At 36.7% G+C, this 22,411-nt stretch overlaps 1 protein-coding gene across 4 annotated transcripts in view; it reads right to left on the bottom strand.

The window, feature by feature from the left end:
• Positions 1-22,411, bottom strand: part of CEP126 (centrosomal protein 126) — a 66,925-nt gene that overhangs the window by 16,714 nt on the left and 27,800 nt on the right. For all 4 annotated transcript variants that reach the window (XM_059708053.1, XM_059708052.1, XM_059708054.1 and 1 more), the window contains exons 5-6: positions 12,893-13,082; positions 8,273-10,394 (exon numbers count right to left, since the gene is read on the bottom strand). In XM_059708053.1, the coding sequence (XP_059564036.1) occupies positions 8,273-10,394; positions 12,893-13,082 (2,312 nt within the window). The remainder of the gene's footprint in view (positions 1-8,272; positions 10,395-12,892; positions 13,083-22,411) is intronic.

Below are 22,411 nucleotides of genomic sequence, written 5' to 3' on the forward strand. Positions count from 1 at the left end.
AAATAAATGCCAGCACAATATCAAATTTATACTAGTAAGTAGTATATCCACCATAAACTTCCAAATTACCTTCAAACATCACAGAAAACTCTGTTTCATTCAGTCAGCAAACTATTATTGTTTTACCTACTATTCTCTAACGTGGCACAGTTACAATTATGAATTAAACAAAATTTCTTCTGGGTTCTGGCTGAGTAGATCAGTTGCTTAGAGCATTATCCCCATATGCCAAGGTTGTGGATTCATCCCAGTCAGGACACATACAGGATGCAACCAATGAATGCATCAACAAATCTCTCTCTCTCTCCATCTCCCTCCCTCTCCCTCTCCCTCTCCCCTTTGCTTTTTCCCTCTCCTTCCCCTCTCTCCCTCTTAACTCAAGAAATTAAAAAATTTATATAAAAAAGAATCAACCAGTGAATGCAAAGACAAGTGGAACAAGAAACTGATGTTCTTTCCTCTCTTTCCCTTCCTCTTTAAAAAATTAATTAAAAAATAATCTCAGCTTTTGAGGTGTTTACAGTTTAGAGCAGTGACTTCCAAAGTGTGGTGCATCACCAAAGTAAATCACTGTTGTGCATGAAGAACATATTAGAATTCTACTTTTTATTAATGACCTAAAACTAATAATTAAACTTTATATTATGGTAGTACAGTTGACCCTTGACACAGGGTGGGAGCTGTTAGTGGCACTGACCACCCATGCAGTGGAAAATCCTGTATAATTTAAGTTGGCCCTGGGCACACTTGGATTTCCAACTGTGGATGGGAAATTTGTATATGGTTAGCACTATCCCCCTTGACAGTTTGCAAGGTCAATGGTCATATATTGCACACAGAAACAAAGTGATCTTGGAGCAAGAGATTCTAAGTGTGTGAGTTGGCAGTGTTAGTTATATGTGCACTTTTGCTTTCTTCAATGTACTAAATTTTATATGTGCTTTAGTGGGTTATGGATATCTTGTAGTATCTTAAATGAGTCCTCACAAAATGAGAAAGAGGCTAACAAGACTTTTGTAGAGCTTCCATTACATGTGTAATATTTTATTATTTAAGGTGAGTGGTGGGCATATGCGTATATTATTTTTCTACGCTTTTTGTATAACATTAAAATATAAATTTGCCCTAGCTGGTTTGGCTCAGTGGATAGAGTGTTGGCTTATGGACCAAAGGGTCCTGGGTTCGATTCCATTCAAGAGCACATGCCTGGGTTGCGGGCTCAATCGCCAGTGGGGGGCGTGCAGGAGGCAGCCAATCGAAGATTTTCTCTCATCATTGATGTTTCCATCTCCCTCTCCCTCTCCCTGCCTCACTGAAATCAATAAAAATGAATTTAAAAAATATAAATTTGCAAAATCAGAGATCAAAAGTAATACAAGTAATGCAAGCACTGGCGAATAAGAAAGGCACAACTGACCCATCTCTTATTCTCAATGTAAACTTTTGCCACATAATTATGACAGTATAATTATGTTTATAACAAAGTTAGGATCACAAATAAAAATTTATAAAAAAATCATAATAAACTTCATCCTAAATGCATAGTGTACCTGGAGGTGTTAGCTAATGATGGCATATGAAGTGGAGTCATCTATTATTGATAAGGCATTTGATAAAGATTAAAAGGAAAAAAAGATATTTGAAAAAAGTATTTTATATATCAGAAATGAAAGAGGTGAAGTAACAACCCAACCCCACAGACGTACACAGGATTATAAAAAAACTAGAGACTGGTGCACGAAATTCATGCACTCAAGGTGGGGGCGTCCCTCAGCGTGGCCTGTGCCTTCTCGCAGTCTGGGAGCCCTCAGGGAATGTCCTTAGTGCTGCCATGGAGGCGGGAGAGGCTCCTGTCACTTCTGGCTGAGCGGTGTTCCCCCTATGGGAGCACACTGACCACCAGGGGGCAGCTCCTGTACTAAGCGTCTGCCCCCTGGTGGCCAGTGCACTTCAGAGCGACCGATTGTTCCACCATTTGGCAGATTTTCATATTAACCTTTTATTATATAGGATACTACAAATAACTCTACTCCAACAAACTGGACAACCTAGATGAAATGGACATATTCCTAGAAAAATACAATCTTTCAAAACTCAATCAGGAAGAATAAAAAACCTGGATAAACTGGTAACTACCAATGAAACTGAAGCAATAATCAAAAAACTTCCAGCAAACAAAAGCCCTAGTCCGGACAGCTTTACAGGGGAGTTTTACCAAACATTCAAAGAATAACTAAAACCTATCCTCTTCAGACTATTCCAAAAAATTCAAGAGGAAGGCACATTTCCAAGCTTTTCTACAAAGCCAGCATTACCCTAATCCCCAAACCAGATAAAGACACTACAAAGAAAGAGAATTACAGGCCAATATCCCTGATGAACATAGATGCTAAAATCCTCAACAAAGTTCTAGTGAATCAGATCCAGCATTACATTAGAAAGATCATACACCATGACCAAGTGGGACTTATTCTGGGGATGCAAGGCTGGTACAATATCCACAAATCAATAAATGTGATACATCATATAAAAAAATTGAGAGACAAAAATCACATAATCATGTCAATTGATGAAAAAAGCATTTGACAAAATGCAACACCCTTTTTTGATAAAAACTCCCAGCAAAGTGGTAATAGAGGGATCATACCTCAACATAATAAAAGCCATATATGACAAACCTATAGCCAACATCATACTCAATGGGCAAAAACTAAATCCATTTCCCCTAAGAACAGGAACAAGACAGGGATGCCCACTTTCACCACTCCTGTTGTACAAAGTACTGGAAGTGCTAGAATAGTGATCAGACAAGAAGAAGAAATAAATGGCATCCAAATTGGAAAAGAAGAAGTAAAACTGTCATTATTCGCAGATGACATGATATTGTACATAGAATACCCTAAAGACTCCATCAAAAAAACTACTAGACTTAATAAATGAATTTGGCAATGTAGCAGGATACAGAATTAACATCCAGAAATCTATGGCTTTTTTATACACCAACTAGAGGCCAGTGCATGAAATCTGTGTAGTTGAAGGAGGGTCCTTCAGTCTGGCCTGCACACTCTCCCAGTCTGGGAGCTCTTGGGGGAAGTCCAACTGCTGGCTTAGGCCCACTCCCCACGGCAGTCAGACATCCTTATCACTGCCACGGAGGCAGGAGAGGCTCCTGTCACTGCCACTGTGCTCACCAGACTTGAGCCCGGATTCTAGCTGAGTGGCGCCCCCCTGTGGGAGTGCACTGACCACCAGCGGGCAGCTCCTGTATTGAACGTCTGCCCCCTGGTGGTCAGTGCGTGTCATAGTGACCAGTCATTCTGCCGTTTGGTCAATTTGCATATTAACCTTTTAATATATAGTATGTTCATAGTCACTAATCATCCAAGAGATGCAAATCAAAACGACAATGAGGTACCATCTCACACCTGTCAGAATGGCTATCATCAACAAATCAACAAAAGACAAGCTGGCAAGGATGTGGAGAAAAAGGAACCCTTGTGCACTGCTGGTGGGAATGCAGACCGGTGCAGCCATTATTGAAAACAGTATGGCATTTCCTCAAAAAATTAAAAATGGAATTCCCATTTGACCCAGTAATCCCACTTCTAGGAATATATCCCAAGAAATCAGAAACTTCAATCAGAAAGGATTTAAGTACCCCTATGTTCTTAGCAGCACAACTTACAATAGCTAAGATTTAGAAACAACCTAAGTGCCCATCAGCAGATGAGTGGATTAAAAAACAGTGGTACATCTACACAATAGAATACTATGCTGCTGTAAAAAAGAAGGAACTCGTACTATTTACAACAGAATGGATGAACCTGGAGATCTTTATGCTAAGTGAAATTAGCCATAGAAAGACAAATATCACATAATCTCACTCATTTGTGGAATATAATGAACAACATAAACTGATGAACAAAAATAGATCCAGAAGCATTGAAGAAACCATTCGGTCCTAAATCTTTGAGGCAAGACCTACCAACACTTGTATACTTCCTTGATTTGTAACATAACTATTTATTTTTGTGCTTTACTGTTCTTTGTATAGATGTTCAGTATTATGGATTGTACATTACCTATCCCAGGAATAGATACAGTATGTGCTTAAAACTATGTACTGTTTCATTCACATACATGCACTTAAATACTATCTACCAATTATTATACTAGCTGGAAAACTTGGTATTTTTGTAAAAATAATACAGTTTGCACTGGCATATCTGGACAAATTTCTAGATATGATAGTTTTACTACCTGTATCTAATTGTTTTAATGCCAATTTTCCTGAGGACTGAGGCTGAGATCTTTTCATGTTTATTTACCATTTGGCTATCTGCTTTTATGAAAGGCTTATTCAAATATTTTTGTTTTAAAAATAAATTGGCATTAAAAATAAATAAAAATAAATTGGTGTGATAGTTTTTTTAAGTGTCACCTAATCCAGAGTCCCCAGTTATTTATTTATTATTTATTTATTTTTAAAATATATTTTATTGATTTTTTTACAGAGAGGAAGGGAGAGGGATAGAGAGTTAGAAACATCGATGAGAGAGAAACATCAATCAGCTGCCTCCTGCACACTCCCTACTGAGGATGTGCCCTCAACCAAGGTACATGCCCTTGACTGGAATCGAACCTGGGACTCTTGAGTTCGCAGGCTGACGCTCTAGCGACTGAGCCAAAACAGTTAGGGCAGAGTCCCCAGTTATTTAATCAAACACTAATATGGGTGTTGCTGTGAAGGTATTTTGTAGATGCTATTAAAACCCATAAACAGTTTGTTTCAAGTAAGGGAGATTACTGTAGATAATTTGTGTACCTACTTCAGTCAGGTCAAAGGTCTTAAAAGCTGGACTGAGGCTTCCTTGAGAGAATAAAAAATTCTGCCTGTGGGTAGCAATTTTAGTTCACCCCCGTGAGTTCTGGCCTGTCCCTTCCCACATGGCCTGCTCTAAAAATTTCAGATTTGCCTAGACAGCCCTCATTTTCACATAAACTAATCCCTTGCAATGAACCTTAATATATCTTATTGGTTCTGCTTCTCTAGTTAAGCCCCGACTGACATAACTGGGAAAGATAAATATCACATAATCTTTATATATTTGGGATATGAGCTCTTTGTTAGTATTATACATTATAAATATCTTCTGTCACTCTGTGGTTTGCCTTTTCAATACCTTAGGGGCATTTTTTTGGATGAAAAAGTTTCTAATTTTAATGTACAATTTATCAATCTTCTCCTTAATAGTTGTATGTCTAGGTAAGAAATCTCTGTACATTCTAAAGTCTACATTATCTTATAGAAACATTCTTTTTTCTTTTCTGTATTTATATCTACAGTTTACCTGGAATTGATTTTTACGTATGGTGTGAATTAAGGGTTATTTTACTAATGCCAGATGATCATTGAAATAATTCAGCACTATTTAATGAAAAGACAAGTCTTTTCTCCCTGCTATGCTGTACCACTTTTGCCAAAAATTAAACATGTGGATCTCAAATATGTGAGTCTGTTTCTAGACTGTATTCCATTCCATTGGTCTAACTATCCTTGTGCAAATACCATACTATCATCTGAGAGGAGGATGTAAATTGAATTACTGATTTAATTAATTAATTAAATATATATTTTTTATTGATTTCAGAGAGTAAGATAGAGGGAGAGAGAGATAGAAACATCAATGAAGAGAGAGAATCATTGATTGGCTGCCTTCTGCACACCCCACACTGGGGATTGAGCTTGAAACCCGGGAATATGCCCTGACTGGGAATTGAACCATGACCTTCTGGCTCATAGGTCATTGCTCAACCACTGAGTTGTGCCGGCTGGGCTGAACTACTGATTTTAGATGCAGAGGAGTTATGGGTATTGACAAGGTGCACGGTATGACAAAGGGAATGGGTAGTTGAAGCAGAATGGCACAGAAAATCATTAGAGATGAGAGATAATTGAGAGAGATTAGGGTGTTGGATTGTTCATCCATATGAATGCTGAATCAGAATGCATAGAAAGGAAGACTGTGAACCAGATGCCAAAGTCATCTTTGAGGGAAGAAATGACTTGAGAAGTCAGGAGGTGGGATACTTGAATGGCTCAGGCCTCAAGGGAATAGAGTTTTTATTGGAGAGTTTTGCTAGAGAGTCCTGGAAATGCAATGAAGAGGAAGATGCCGTCCATATTTTCAACCCTGGGTACATTTAGTCTGAGAATAAAAATGATCTGGTAAATAGCAAAGTAGGAAAACAATGAATAGATGCTCATTTAACTATAATTCACTATTAGCAAAGGGTTCATTTATAATGTTTAATATTTAAATAGTTTTGAAAATAAGTTTGAGTGACTAAGTATACAAAATATTTAGTATTGTTAGTATTAGATTTTCTAAGTATAATCACTGTATTAAGAAGTATAGACATATACAACAGTTTGAATACTTCCCTTTGAAAACATGGCTGAAAGTGTTAAAATTCATTACATTTTCTAGTGTCCTTATATAAATATCCATAATAAATACCCCATTTGATTAAATATTGGAATGAACACATATATTCTTTCACCAGAGAATGAGAACATAATTTTAATATGCTATCCTTTTATGCTTAAGCTACTGGGAAACTTTGTTTCTTAATATTTCTTCCTGATCAGCTTAGACTCTGATAAATGATATTTGTTTAATAGCTATATATATATATATATATATATATATATATATATATATATGTATATATATATATATATATATATATATATATATATATATATATATAATTTTAGTAGAAAAAGCATGGAACTTGGAGTCATAGATATTTAATTTAAAATACCAATTTTGCTATTTACTAGCTCTTGACCTTGGGAAATTCTATTTCTTTCTTTGCAAGTGGTGTTATAAAAAAATACTTATTTCTCAGGATTGTTGTGAGGTTTAAATGAGACAATAACTATAAAGCACCTGGCACTGTAAGTGGCACAGAGTAGGAACTCACAATTTATTTATCATTATTACTTTAGAGTGTCAATTCTGTATGATGCTTTCATCTTTTGGAAGCAGTGTGAAAACTAAAGTTACATTGTAAAATGGCTGAATAAAAAAAGATGGCATCACAGAGAGTAAGTCAGAACAAACATGTGAGAGTAGAGGACTATTTTTTTTTTATTCCACTCTAGTGAGAGATATAATTTTTTTAAAATCTAAATTTTGTAGATATGTACTGAAGATTTTTAGATTATAGTTTTTGCATTTAGCTTTCCATCTGTCAATATGGCTTGTGTCTGTTCAATTCAAGAAAGTCTGGGTGTCTAAATTAAGTACCAGGCACAGTTAGGACCTGGTAAATTACAAAAAAGTTCCTTGTTCTTAAAATCTCCTGGTCTAACTGAAGAAGACTTTAAATAGTCAATTTTAAAGTAACTCCCTTCTTTATATCTTCTTAATATTTATTTATACCTTTGGGGAAAAAAAGCATTGCTTTTCTGTCTCCCGCCCCCCCTCGCACCTCCCCTGCCGCCCCAGCTCCAAGTCCTAGCTATTTCTCAATAGGGAACTGATTCCCAGTGGTAGGAAAATTTATGGTCACCTAGTCCATTCTTCAGAGGAAAGCAGCTTCATGAAGCAGCAACCAGCTACAAAGGGCAATGACATTTTGTAGAGAAATACTTTTCAAAAATGTTTAAAGCAATGCTATTATTTTTTCTCTTCATATGAAAACCAACATATATAACAGATAACAGTAGAGCTTCCATTCTTTTGGAAAGGGGATGGAAGAGTTTGGCACATCTATCATTAGTTTATAATAATTCAATTTCACAAACATTTAAAACAAAAAAGGAAAGTAGTATAACACCATTTATTTACCTATCTGGAATAATCTAAACAATATTTTTACTGAGATTATTTTACAGACATTTTGACTATAATATTGGGGTAATGACAGAATGAAATGGTATAACAATTAGACCATATTCTCTGTCCTCCCTCTTTTAAATTAACAAAAGTAATGGAAAAAAATGGAGGCTAGCAAAAGTTTCTAATTTTAGTTGAGCAATGGTTGGGTAATTCTCTTAACTTCAGCTATTAGATAGCTAAGGGTGCAATATTAAAGAAAATAAGTTGCTTCTATAAGGTTATTATTTAACATTTATATATATATACATATATATGTATATATATATATATATGGTCTACATTACTGTACAATAAGAAAAATGTCACATGAATTTAAAGAAGTTATACATTTTATCTATAAAAATATATAAATTTATTCTTACCAGCAGCCTTTTCATTTTGACCCAGACTATTATGCCGTCTTTTCCACGAGGGAACAGATTCTTCTTTAGTAGGTCTAAAAGCCACCGAGTGATGACTTTCTTCATAAACAGGACATCTTTGTGCACAATATAATGTCTCATCCTGCTGGGCAATGATTTGCGTGCCATTTGAATGATTTGTTTTTGCTAAAGTTTGGCACTCAGAACAACAATATGGTAGAGATGGCATCACAGGGATCGAGTCGGAACAAACATGTGAGAGTGGAAGACTACATACTTTATTCCACTGATTCACCTTGTGTTCTGCTGGAAGCACATGTTTCGAATTAAAATAGTTATTTGTAATAATGTTATGAGAATTTTCGGGCATTTCTGATTGACACCGAAGCACTTGTATATTTTTATCACTCCTAATATTTGGTGGAGTTTTAGGAGGATGAGGTACAACTAATTTACCCTGAGCTTGTAAAAACGTGTTGGCTTTGCTTTCAGACTGTGCTCCAATAACAGTGCCTTTTCTGTTTGTATATAGAAATCCTGATTGGACGTTAGCAGATTTTGCTCTAATTACCTTTTCTCTACCTCTTTGTATATTAGCTTTCTGAGTTTCAGAAACACTATTATGTGTGGGAGATTTACTTCCCTCTTTTTCTGAGGCCGGCCAGGCTTGTTTAGCAATACTAAAAGCTGAAGGTATAAAGCAGTTCGAGGACACATGGTTTGTTCTAGCCTCTCCTGAAGCAGTAAGATTTTGAGAGACAGAATCATCCTTGGGCTTTTTTCTATTAGCAGAATTTACCGCACAAGCAGGAACACTAATTATGTTGCTGGAAACATCACTCCTAGTTTGAGTGTGGAATGATTGAGACCACTGTTGAGATGTTTCTATTCCATTCTTCAGTGAATGATTATATTCAGTTTCATCAACCCATCTCAGTTTTTTAATAGTCTTTGGAATTTCTGCCATTTCCCCCTTTTCTTTTGTTAATTCAATACTATCTCTGATAGCTTCTGCTTTTTTATTTCTTAACTTAAAGCCTTGATTTATAATTAGTGCCTTAAAAGAATCATGTTTGATGTTTGATTCTTTCTTTAAAATACTTTTAAGAAACCTCACACTGCTCCTTTCAGCAGTATTGTATTTCATTTTCTTTTCCTGACCAACTAAGTCATAATTAGAAATTACATTAGACAATAATGTTGATGTTTCAGTTATTTTCTGTTTTTTATCTTTTGAATCAGAGTTGTGAGGTATGTAGGCAGCTGGAAAATTGTCTGAAAATAAAGGCAACTCTTCCTTATTAGAATGAAAATATTTTATCTTTTTATCATCTTTCAATTCTCCTAACTTATCAGAACACTGCACTGGGTCAATTTCATTATTATGTATAATCTTCTTTGGTAAAGGTTCAGTTGATTGTGTATTAGATGGCAAAATTAAAGATGTTGCCACAGGTACAAATGAAGTAGGAATTGAAGTAGTTCTATTTTCTTGAGTTAATTCAGAATATTTCACTTGGTCTGAAATTGTAGCCATTTCTTGAGTTAGAGAATCTGGAGTGTCCCAGGCTTTGCTGCATTTAAATGTTGGGCTCTCAGTAACTGATGGTCTCTCTCTTTTGAATGCCCCAGAACAGGAGTCAGCTGTACTCACAGTGCTGGTTTCAGAGGTCTTTTTGTTTTTTTTATTGGGTATAAATATGGACGGACTACATACAAAATCTAAATTATTATTAGTATTTGTGGTTCCTTCCACAGTTCTACATAGATCAGATGGATTTTGTTCTTTACTATTAAAATATTCACCTGAAGGTAGAACATTAGGTTTACTTAAAATATCCGAGAAAGGTATGTCAGTTTGAGTATTTGGATCATCTAAGTTTTTTAGCCAATTATTTATATGTTGAGTTTTAGAGAATGTCAGTTTATCTTTATCAAAGCCGCCTAGATGAGCTGACTGTAGATTTGCTGATTTGAGGAAAACAGAATTCTGCTGAACTGACGTGGGAGGCTCCTTATTAACAAGTGATAAATAGATTTGTTCATGTTCTCCAGCCTCAAGACTATCTATACTTGAGAGGGTTTCAGAATTCGTTATCTGATTAACGTCATCACAAAATTTCTGAAAGAAAAAAGAACAAAGTTTTATAGCTTAGAAATTTTGTAAATGCCAACATTTATGATTCATCACATCATTATTACTGAGCCCAATTCTCCTTGGCATATAAAATACAGTAAAATAATCATAAACAGTGTAGGCATATCCATGATCTATATGTCTGGAGCAGTCCTCAGAATGAAAAAAGAGGGAGCGAAAAAAGACTTTGATAATAGAGTTGTAGCCTTAATTCTTCTGCCTAAAGTAACTACCCAATTATTCTAGGCACAGTTATAGCTTGGAAAATAATTTTGCTATTGCTATTCCATTTAGAATATGAAGTTTCTTGAAGGTTTCATAATAGCACGTGAAAAAGTTATTTACAAATGGCATTTTTTCCTAAAACATTTTCTAGACTTGAATGAAGCTCCTAAAAGCTCCATGACCCTAATCTGAATTTCCTGTTGGAAGGGCTATATCCTCCTATACAATAGAAGCCTAAAATGCAAATCGTCCCCTTGGGTGGTCGTTCGACTGGGAGTTTGACCACTCACTACAATGTGCGCTGACCACCTGCGGGCCAGGCCGAGAGACGCCACCGGTGGATGATCAGGGCCAGGGAGGTATGCAGGAGGTTAGCCAGCTGGGGAGGGGCTGCGGGAGGGCTCCAGGGCATGTCTGGTCCATCACACTCAGTCCTGATTGGCCAGACCCCAGCAGCAAACTAACCTACTGGTCGGAGTGTATGCCCCCTGGTGGTCAGTGCACGTCATAGCGACTGGTTGACTGGTCTACTGTCTGCCCCTGGTGGTCAGTGTATGTCATAGCAAGTGGTTGAGTAGCCTTAGCATATTATTAACATTTTACACTTTGATTGGTTGAATGGCCGACCGGACATATAACATATTAGGCTTTTTTTATCCTAACATATACAGGGTCTGTAACATCCAAAATGACCAAAGGCTCAACCAATCGGAAGTCAGTCCTGCAGTCAGTGCTGTGTTGCCATGGCAATCCAGCACTGACTGCTGAGGGGCTGCAACCTGGGCAAGTGCTCTGACTGGGAATTGAACCATGACCTCCTGGTTCATAGGTTGATGCTCAACCACTGAGCCACACTGGCTATCCTTCATGGAGTTTGTTGAGCTTTTTGCATCTGTGGACTTATAGTTTGATCAAATTTGAAACGTTTTAGTCATTGTGTCTTTAAATAGTCCCTCCCTTCATTTTGGGATTTTAATTAACTGTATGCTTGATATTGTCTCACAGGTCAGTAATGTTCTTTTTATTTATTTCTAGTCTTTTTCTCTCAGTGATTCAATTGAATACTTTTTATTGCCATGTCTTCAAGTCCATTAATCTTTTTGCCCACCCAGTAAAATTTTCATTTCAAATATGCTTTTCAGATCTAGGTTTATTTAGTTCCTTTAAAATATCCTTTTTTATTATGTTCATTTTTACTTTAATTCCTTGAAAATATTTATAAAAATGGTTTTAAATTCCTGCCTGTTGATTCCATCATTTCTGTCATTGTTGCATCTGATTATATTGACTAAGTTTTTCCTAGTTATCTGTTATATTTTCTTGCTTCTTCACATGTCTAGTAAGTTGTGATTAAATGTTGGACACTGTGAGCATTATGTTGTGTATCAAGATTTCAGTCTTCTTTAAGAGAGTGTTAAGGTTTTTTTGACAGGCAATTGAGTAACTTGTGGATTTTTTTGAGGCTTATCCAGAGTGTATGTCTAGGTAAAAAGTCTATGTAATCATAGGACTTATCCCATTTGTTTCTTTTTCCCAAAAGATTATATCCTATACTGCCTGATGTGTAATGTCTGAAAACATTTGTTTCATACATTTTATTCATAATTTTAGTAGTTTATAGCAGGAAGGTACTTCATCATAGTCAGAAGTCTCCTGCTTTGCTTTTTTAACCTTGCCACTATTGCTTAGTTATTGAATTAATCAGGCCAAGTTTATGAATTTAATCTTGGTATCAGCCTACTAAGGACTGAAAAATAAAGCACATGAATATTTCAGGAAAATCAGCTGAAATCCCACTCACTGGTGGGAAAATAACAAAGTAAGTGCCCTAAGAGATAGAATATAAGCACCATTTTTTGCTAATTGTACCCTATTTTCATTAAGAACCTACTGTCCACATGCAGTATAATTTTCAGGTTGCATTTTATAATCCAGTCTCTAATAGTGACACATAATACATTCTACTTTCAAATAGCTTTCTTGTTAGTCAGTAAATATCATTCATAAGCACATTTTTCTAAATATAAGATGGAAAAAGAAGAATAGAGGAAGCAGAGGGGGAAATGAGTAAAATGTAAGGACAAAACCAAGAAATTACTTTTCTAGTATCTGTGATGAATTTGTGTTAATTCATCCACATTCTTTTTCATGGCCTATCACTGGCAAATGGCATACATTTCTTTAATGGAGAAAACTGCAATGAACATAGAATTGTTACTAGAGCATAAAATATTAATACCATATCTACAGTTTCATACTTGCAAACTCCTTAGATGTTGATCTTCTAGGAGTTTCTGAGTTTCCATTAGTTTAAGCTGGAATCCATCTTTGTTAGTAGCCAAGTGTGTCCTGCTGTTTTCCTTCATTTCTTTATCACAATTGATTTTGGATAAGAGATATTTCTGGTCATTTTTTGATAGTGATGAAGGCAAGGCATTACCTATAGCTCTGTGAACCATACACAAAAATGCTTAGTACATTTAAATAAGTTAACTTCTTTTTACATACATATAAATGACACATTCATGTAATGTGTGTATGTGTATGTGTGTGTCCAGATAATTACATATAAGGATATTGGAGAAATATATATATTAGCATGGGAATTTAAGGCAGTCAACGATAGAATAAAAATGGCTTTAGCAATATAGTTCTAATAAAGCACTCCACCTTCATGTAGGAATGTCCAATTATTTATAGCTTTGATTATTAAATCCTATTCCTCTATTGTTTAGGACAGATACAGAAGGAATTCCTTTAGATGTGTAGAGTCAGTCCTCGGTTCTTTAAGAGCATTCCTATCTGGATAATAATTTGCATTACATTAGTTCTAAGTTGGTGTCATGGCTAGTAGATAGTCCTATAACTCTAGTAGAGTTGTTTGAAGATTCATGTAGGTAAAAAATTGCTTGTCAGGGCAGGCAGGAATTTCCATTCTAACTTACTAGGCTTGGGTGTTTGCATCTTATTCCATGGAGAAGTGTGAACACACTTGTTTCCAGTTGAATCACATATATAAGCATGGTTTTTATGTCACAGAAAGGTATCTTTAATGTAGACTCTACTTTTAGTGTGCCAAAATGCCACCCCAAATCATCAGGGGATGACATTATCTTCTACTAGAATTTTGCATCTTCTAGAAACTTACAGCATGCTACAGTTTAGCATAAGTACAAAGTGCAAAACAAAGAACAAAGGAAGATTTTGGGTGGAGGTGGGATCAGGATGAGGTATATAAAAAAAGCTGATTGCTGCTGCACTAGAGCCATTAGTGTGAATCCCAAGGGCATTTACTCCTAATTCATTTGAATTCAATTATTCAAGTCAATGAAGATAAAAATGTTTCAGAAGGTGAGGTATGTATATACCTATCTCCAATACCCATATACATTTAATTTCTGAACATTGAAAGTATGTTTCTCTCACCTCCTTTTAGGCCTTTCTCCTCTAACATATTCCTTCCCCTTCAATCACCCTTCCCAAACAAAATATTGCTAAATCTACAAAGTATCCAATAAACTCAATTTATTTACCTTTAAGTTGTCGTCTCTCAACTCTTTCTTCTCTATTTTCTTCTCTACTCCACTTGCTTTTCTTCTCTTCTCTACATTCTTCCCCCAGTGAGGAGGATTGAAGGGATGGATAGGAATAAAAGGAGATGGGGAAGCAGAAAGAGAGGGAGAGTGAAGCATGGGGGGAAAGGAAGAAGAAATCATAAAGGAAGAAGAAACAGGAGGAATTGGAGAGGGAAAATCTAAATAAGTTGGAAGCAAACATGGAGAGGGAGTTAAATGCAAAGATGAGGAAGAAAGAGGAATAGGTGAGGGAGGGGAGGATGGAGAGAGAGAAGAGGAATGTAAAGGAGAAGCAAGAAAGGATGAAGAGGAAGAAAACTGTACAGAGGGTGAAGAAGATGTGGAATTAAAAGGAGATGAAGACAAAGAAGAGGATGGAGAGTGATAGGGAGGGGGATGGGAGAGAAGAGAGGGAGGCGGATGGTCTGCAATGGCCTGGGGCAGATTTGACAATGTGGTTTGTGGAACAGATTGCTGGACTGACTGAAAAGAATCTAAGTTAGCAGGATGTTCTGGCAATGGAGCAACATAAGAAAGGGTGGGGACAAATTGATGAGGGGGACGACTGGATAAACCGGAAGGCTTCAAAGCTGGGAGAGCTTCCGAAGGGACTGGGGAAACAACCAGTTGAGCTGGAAGGGAACGGCGAACAAGGGCAGGCATTAGAGTGGCTGGGGTACAATGTTGTGCTGGAAGGAAATGTTTGTGCCTGAAAGTTTTGTAAAATAACTTGCTCTGTGAGTCAGAGTCAGGAATGGTTGGAGAACTTCGGGGTGGCTGTGGCAAATGGTCAGGTGGGCCACAAGGAATTGGGGCTGGTAGAAAAGGGAAACTGCTAGAAAAGCTGGGAGTTACTGGGGCTGGAGGGCGAGGAAGATATTTAGTTGGGTAGGACAATAATGGGCCTGGTAAAAAGGTCTTTGGAAGAGTAGAGCGAACAGATGGATGGATAGGCAGAGTATAGGGCTGGCGAGTGGGAGAGACAGTAGGATAGCTTGGAAGAATTTGGGCATGGTGGGATAGCAATGGGGCCCGTGAAGGAGACAGCTGACCAGGTAAGTAGGGATCAGATGTGGAGACAGCTGGACAAGCAGGAATGGATCTGCACAGGTGGGAAAGCATTTGGACAGGCAGGTAGAGAGACAGCCTTATTAAATGGTTTTTTAGTTTAGTTTTAGTTTATAGGTTGCCTACAGGCTTTTGATTAATAATATTTTTTTTGTCCTTAGGATCCATGTATAATCTTCTTTGTTCAATCATGTGCTCTCACATGGGCTGAGAAATGTACATAGCTTATTCATATTCCCTTTTTCCTCATTCCTCGCTCTTAGAATATTTTCACCTCTCAGAAGTCTGATAGTCATATGGATAATGAATATAGGCTAGATCAGTGATGGCGAACCTTTTGAGCTCGTGTGTTAGCATTTTGAAAAACCCTAACTTAACTCTGGTGCTGTGTCACATATAGAAATTTTTTGATATTTGCAACCATAGTAAAACAAAGACTTATATTTTTGATATTTATTTTATATATTTAAATGCCATTTAACAAAGAAAAATCAACCAAAAAAAATGAGTTCGCGTGTCACCTCTGACACGAGTGTCATAGGTTCGCCATCACTGGGCTAGAGGATCTGGTTTAAAGCATTAGAACAAAGGGCAAACAGAGGTCAAATAGGCCACTGCTCAGTTCTGGCCAGATTTCTCAGCATAGCATGTGGTTTAGAATTTATGGTCTAACCACAAATACATGGATATTGGAGATAGGTATCTAACAACATCTTTTAAAGTATAAAAATTCAATGTGAGAGTAAAATAGAGCTTCTTTTACCGCACTTCTACCAGAGAGTCAAGTATATTATCTTTGTGATAAGTATTTCGAATGTGCTGGAAGGTTGATTACTTATATGTTAAATGTTGGTCCCACATTAACGTTTTTGTTTCTCATTATTTCCTGAGGCAGCTTCAATTGTCATATGAACACATTCTCTTTTTCTTGAGGCTTAAGCTTTGAATACCTTTCATTTTTTCATATAAAATTTTTCTCCTTTAGAAGACCACATTACCAACATCTTAAAATTTTAAAAATCTATTAGTAATATTTTCCATATTAGAACAATTGTTTTTTTTTAAATATATTTTATTGATTTTTTACAGAGAGAGGAAGGGAGAGAGACAGAGTCAGAAACATCGATGAGAGAGAAACATCGATCAGCTGCCTCCTGCACATCTCCCACTGGGGATGTGCCCGCAACCCAGGTACATGCCCTTGACCGGAATCGAACCCGGGACCCCTCAGTCCGCAGGCCGACGCTCCATCCACTGAGCCAAACTGGTTTCGGCTAGAACAATTGTTTATGGGTACTGATATATCTCTCTTTCTTTGGAAACTCCCTATTTCTTGGCATTACAGTGATTTGCTGCATAATGACATTCTGGTCAATGACAGACAATATACATGACTCTAATCCTGTAAAATTATTAGGAAAATAAAAAATTTCTATTGTCTAGTGATGTTGTAGCCATCATATCATCTTAGCCCAACACATTCCTTACATGTTTCTGGTGATGCTAGTATAAACAAACCTACAGCACAAAAAAATTATGTATAGTGCATCATCCTTGATAATGATAATAAGCAACTATGTTACTTATGTATTTACTATACTGTACTTTCTATTGTTATTTTAGAGTGTACTCTATTTGTTTATAAAAACCGTTTGCTGTAAAACAGTGTGCTGTGTTACACTGGCAGCAGGCTCATACATCTCACATTCACTGTCTCTTGATTGCATAATTTTCTCTTGTGTTTGATTTAATCTGCTGTTGTTTTGTACAGTAACATGCTTCACAGCCTAGATGTGTAGTAGGCTATACCATCTAGGTTTGTGTATGGACACTCTATGACTTTGTACAATGACAAAATTGTTTAATTACACATTTCTCAGAATGTATCCCGGTCATTAACTGGTGCATGACTGTGCTTATTCATGAATGCATTTTAGATTTATATTCCACAAAAAAAGCCTTTTTAATGTAATAATAACTCTTCAATACTTGTAACTTACTTATATTTGTGATAAATAGTACATATAAATATTTCTATTAACCTTACATCTGGTCATTAATATTTCAATATCTTATATTTTATAGCATTTTATAGTTTACAAAGTATTTTCACGCACATTATTTAATATTGTTAGTTATCTGTGAAGAAAAGGTCAACTTTTTAATAAGTAAACCAGTATTCTCTCTACAAATTTTGCACATCTGTTGTTTTACAAAAACATAACATTTATATGTGTGTATGTGTATATATAGATATAGATATCATAAAGTCATAGTCATAACAGTATATTTCAATATAGTGAGCCTGGCTTCTGGCTGAGTGGTGCTCCCCCTGTGGGAGCACATTGACCACCAGGGGACAGCTCCTCATTGAGTGTCTGCCCCCTGGTGGTCAGTACACATCATAGTGACTGGTCATTCTGGTCATTCCATCATAAGGGTTGCTTAGGCTTTTATTATATAGACTAGAGGCCCGATGCACAAAATTCGTACACATTAAAAGGGAATTAATTGCCCTAACCAGTTTGGCCTAGTGGATAGAGCATTGGCCTGTGGACTCAAGGGTCCCAGGTTCAATTCCAGTCAAGGGCATGTACCTTGGTTGCGGGCACATCCCCAGAGGGGAGTGTATCGGAGGCAGCTGATCAATGTTTCTCTCTCATCGATGTTTCTAACTCTTTATCCCTCTCCCTTCCTCTCTGTAAAAAAATCAATAAAATATATATTTTTTTAAAAAAGGGATTTAGCAGAGATATTTTAATATTGCTATTTGCCCTTTCTCTATAATAGAAGTGTGAGAGATGAAAGGAAATTAGTAAAATGTATATTAAAATAATATATAAATTTATTAATAAATAAACAGTAACAAAAGGATATAACAACAGAGGCATGATATAAAAATGACAAAAACATGATATGAAAACAACAAAAACATGATATAAAAACAACAGTGATGCAAACAATGACTGATAAAGTGATTAAACTTATTCTAATATCTCCCTGTACACCACATTAAGAGTGAAAAACACTTTCAGAGTGCTTGACTAATTTCCCTTGTGATGAAGTACTTAGAACTTTAACTGTAACATCACATGCTCTTCAAACTCGAGAGAAAGCAACATATAACTGACCATGTGCAAAAACGGGTTCAGGTAGGAATACGCCTACTTTGTCTAGAGTTTGTCCTTGTGATTTATCAATAGTCATCACAAATGCTGGCATCACGGGAAACCATCGTCGAATCAATTTAAATGGGAGGCCAGTGTCAGATGGGGACAAATTAATTCTTGGAATCAGAATAGCCTCTCCCTCTGCAGATTCTGTAAATACTTCAGCTTCGATAATGTTAGGTCGTAATCTTTTGATAATAAATCTGGTACCATTACAAAGACCCCATTTACTATTGAGATTTCTCAATAGCATGATGATTGCACCCACTTTCTTTTTTTTCTTTTTTTTATTGCTTAAAGTATTACAAAGGGTATTACATATGTATCCATTTTATCCCCCCGCCCTAGACAGTCCCCTAGCCTCCCCTATCACCCAGTGTCTTATGTCCATTGGTTATGCTTATATGCATGCATACAAGTCCTTTAGTTGATCTCTTACCCCGCTACCTCCTGCCCCCCAACCCTCCCCGGCCTTCCCGCTGCAGTTTGACAATCTGTTTGAGGCAGCTCTGCCTCTGTATCTATTATTGTTCAAAAGTTTAGAATGCACCCACTTTCAATTTTAATTTATGACACGGCATTCCCGAAGGAGTAATACTATTAAGAAATTCGATGGGAAAATTTTCCTTTTTAGCATCATCTGTGGAATCAATGGAATCATCACTCAAATATATGTGAAAATCTCCATTGAGTATGTCCAAATTTTCTTCATTTAATTTTTGAACATGCTCATTTTTTGGACAAAGTATTGCACATTTAGATATATGTTTAATATTATCTATATCAGTGGTTCTCAACCTTGGCTGCACATTAGAATCACCTGGGAATTTTTTTAAAATCCTGATTCCTGGGCCTCATCCTCCTGTTTCTTTGTTATAGGTTGGGGCCACAACATTAGTAACAAAGAAACAGAATTAAAACTTTATTGTGGGAAGCCGCTACAGTGTTTTGGACAGGTTTAAGTCTTGGACTGATGAGAGGGCACAGTCCTCTCATTGCCACATGCAAGTCCCAGCTTGGAGGGCAGAGCCCTCCCAGCACAATTATAGCCAACAGCTGTAGTTGTAAGCTTGAACCTATGCTCCGAACATGTGGCCACACATGCCTGAGTGATGTAGGCTTGATAGAGTTCAGGTGCATGTAGTTCAGGATTGAAACCCAGGAGAATGTGGTAAACATCTTGGTCACGCCCTTACTTTGCCTTGTAGCATCTGCTATAAACTAAAGGCATGGCCATGGGCATGGTCACTGTCTCTCAGAGAAGCAGTGTCTCACCAACACCTGGCTTTCATTCTCTTGTTTGTTTTTTCTAAGCCTTTCAGTCGCCCCCACTCAGGTTCACCCTTGGCCATGCTGGCGCAGCACACTTTATAAAGATATGCCTCCACGCTCGCAGGGCAGGTTCCTGCCTCAAACCTCGCCCTTACAGGAAACAGCTCTGGGAATCAGCTCGAGGGAGGGTGCAGCCGTTGCCAAGACAACCCCTGCAGGACTGACTCCCTTCTGCTTGGTCGCGGTTCTGGTCGTGATGAACACCACCCAGGGTTTTTATATAAGTAGACTAGAGGCCCGATGCACAAAATTTATGCAAGGGGCTCGGCCCTCGCAGCTGCAGCTGCCTTGGGCCCTCGCAGCCCTGGCTTCGTCCATAAGGTCGTCTGGACGGTCATTTTGCTGTTCGGTCTAATTAGCATATTAGCTCTTTATTATATAGGATTACAAGAATAATATGAAAATTATGTATTCTAATTTAGAATGAAGACAACTTCTCATAAAACAATGATGTTATTTAATAGGCCTAGCAAAGATTCAGTGTAATGATAACTATGCTTGTTTATTTCAGGGAAATCAAAGTTATTCTGATATTTTACCTCTTCTAAGACTTTAAGAAACTATACACTGTTAAACAAAATATTCTATCCTTTCATTCATAGTACAAAGAGCTTTTTTATTAAAAATATCCGATACCACAAGGGATAACAATTGGATACATAGAAAAAGAAACCCGAGAGTAAAAAACTGTGTACAGAAATGCTCATTACTTCTACACTAAATAGTTTGGAAATATTTATCACTTTAAATTCCCTCTGGATCCTAAACCCCCCTCTAATTGTCTGTCATCTTCCTTTTTCACACAAGCTTTTCCATAGTATTCTACAAGCATTGTCTTCACTGCTTCAACTTTTATTTTTTCCGTAACATACTGCTTGCTATCTAGCTTCAACCTCCACCACTTCAACATATTGATTTTGCTAATAGTTAACTGATCTAATAATTGAGTTTGGCCAATGGAAGACACTAGCAAGAAATGGGAGGGTGACAGAAAATATAGGTTTTTGATAATTATTCTGGTGGCTTCCTCTCTGCTGAGCTTGGTTTAACAGTGGCAACGTTCCTCTACTAGGACTGCAGGTGCTGTCTGGCAGCCCTCTTCTATAGTTCAGGTCTGTGATGGTCATGCTGACTTTGTTGTCACTTCCACGGGTGTTTCACCATCCTTAGTTGGTTTCCCAGTCCCTTAATTAATCTCTTTTCAGTTATCCCTTTTAAATGTGCCACCTGTTTCCTGCCAGGATCTTGGAAGATGTAACTTTTTGTTATTGGTTCCCTAGAAACAATTTGATCTTCATAAACTGTTTCTTTAATTCCATGATACCACGCTCTCCTAGTCCTATCTTATCCATTCTATTCCTCTTTGCAGGCTTCTCTCTTTTTTTTTTCACTTCTTAAATGTTGCTGTTTTTTAGTGTTTTATCCTAGTCTTGTTATCACAGCACATAATTCTCCATGGTTGATCTCATTCATTGTGTTAGCTTCACATATCTTAAGCTTACTAGTAGGTCTTTCTCTTGAGCTTTAGATCCAATAGATACGATGAAATAGCCTTTTTTTTGGTCATCTTCAATCCATTATCTACACTTGTTCACAATAAATTGGAATATGTTAAAAAAGAAAAGTTGACCTTATCACCCATTGGTTTAAAATACTTCATTAGCATCTCTTAAACTTTCAGGATGAAGTTTATATTCCTAAGCATGCAGATGTATTTACCTCACCAATCTCATATCTAGCCAAGCTATTGTTATTTTGCATTTTATCATTCAGCCATGCTCTTACTCCCAGACCACATCTTTCCTTCTATTACTCTTGGCCTTTGCACATGCTCATCCCTCTGTCTGGAATGACATCCATCCTCTTGTTTAATGATTAACTCTTATTTTCTTCAGAGCTTTGCTGAAGAGTCTCCTCCTATTCCATGAGGTCTTGCCTGAACTACAATGAAGACTGAGAGGATAATTTAATTGTTCCTAGTTCTGATCAAGGAAACTATTGACCACAGGTATTCTAAAAATGGAAGTACTTTAGTAAATGACATCAGGTACAGGTAAAATATTAACATAATTTATGCCTGAAATGAAGCTGTCTCTAGTAAATAAATATTAAATATTATTATCATTACTTGCTTGGTACTATTCTATACTTTTGAAGCATTCACTTCTCTCCTAGTTTATATAATGGTTGCATTTTACATTGTTATACTTTTCCATATCCCCTTTACAATTCTTGACCTAGTATTATGCATGTAGTAGCTCCAACAAACATTTCTAATAAATAAATGGGAAATATAGGATGTCAGAGAGTACTGTGTTGGTTGGCCATCTTATTGCTTCTAGATGACACATTTAAGCTACCCTGGAGAGGAAGCAGGAGACACTGTAGCTTTTTCAAGACACCAAGGAAAGATTTTCTGTGCAGAGAAACCCATTTCTAACCACAGAGTTACTCCTTTTACTTAAAATTATATCACTATAATTCAACACAATTTTCTCATCTTGGCAAAGATGAATAACCAATATCAATATTTAAAAATGGTTTTGATGATAGTTTCCAAAGACAACTATTCAACCTAAGCAGCATTGTAATTCCAAAACAACAAACTAAAATTCTGCCTTGTTCTTGAAGC

Source organism: Myotis daubentonii, chromosome 9, assembly GCF_963259705.1.
Source record: "Myotis daubentonii chromosome 9, mMyoDau2.1, whole genome shotgun sequence".
Lineage (NCBI taxonomy): Eukaryota > Metazoa > Chordata > Mammalia > Chiroptera > Vespertilionidae > Myotis > Myotis daubentonii.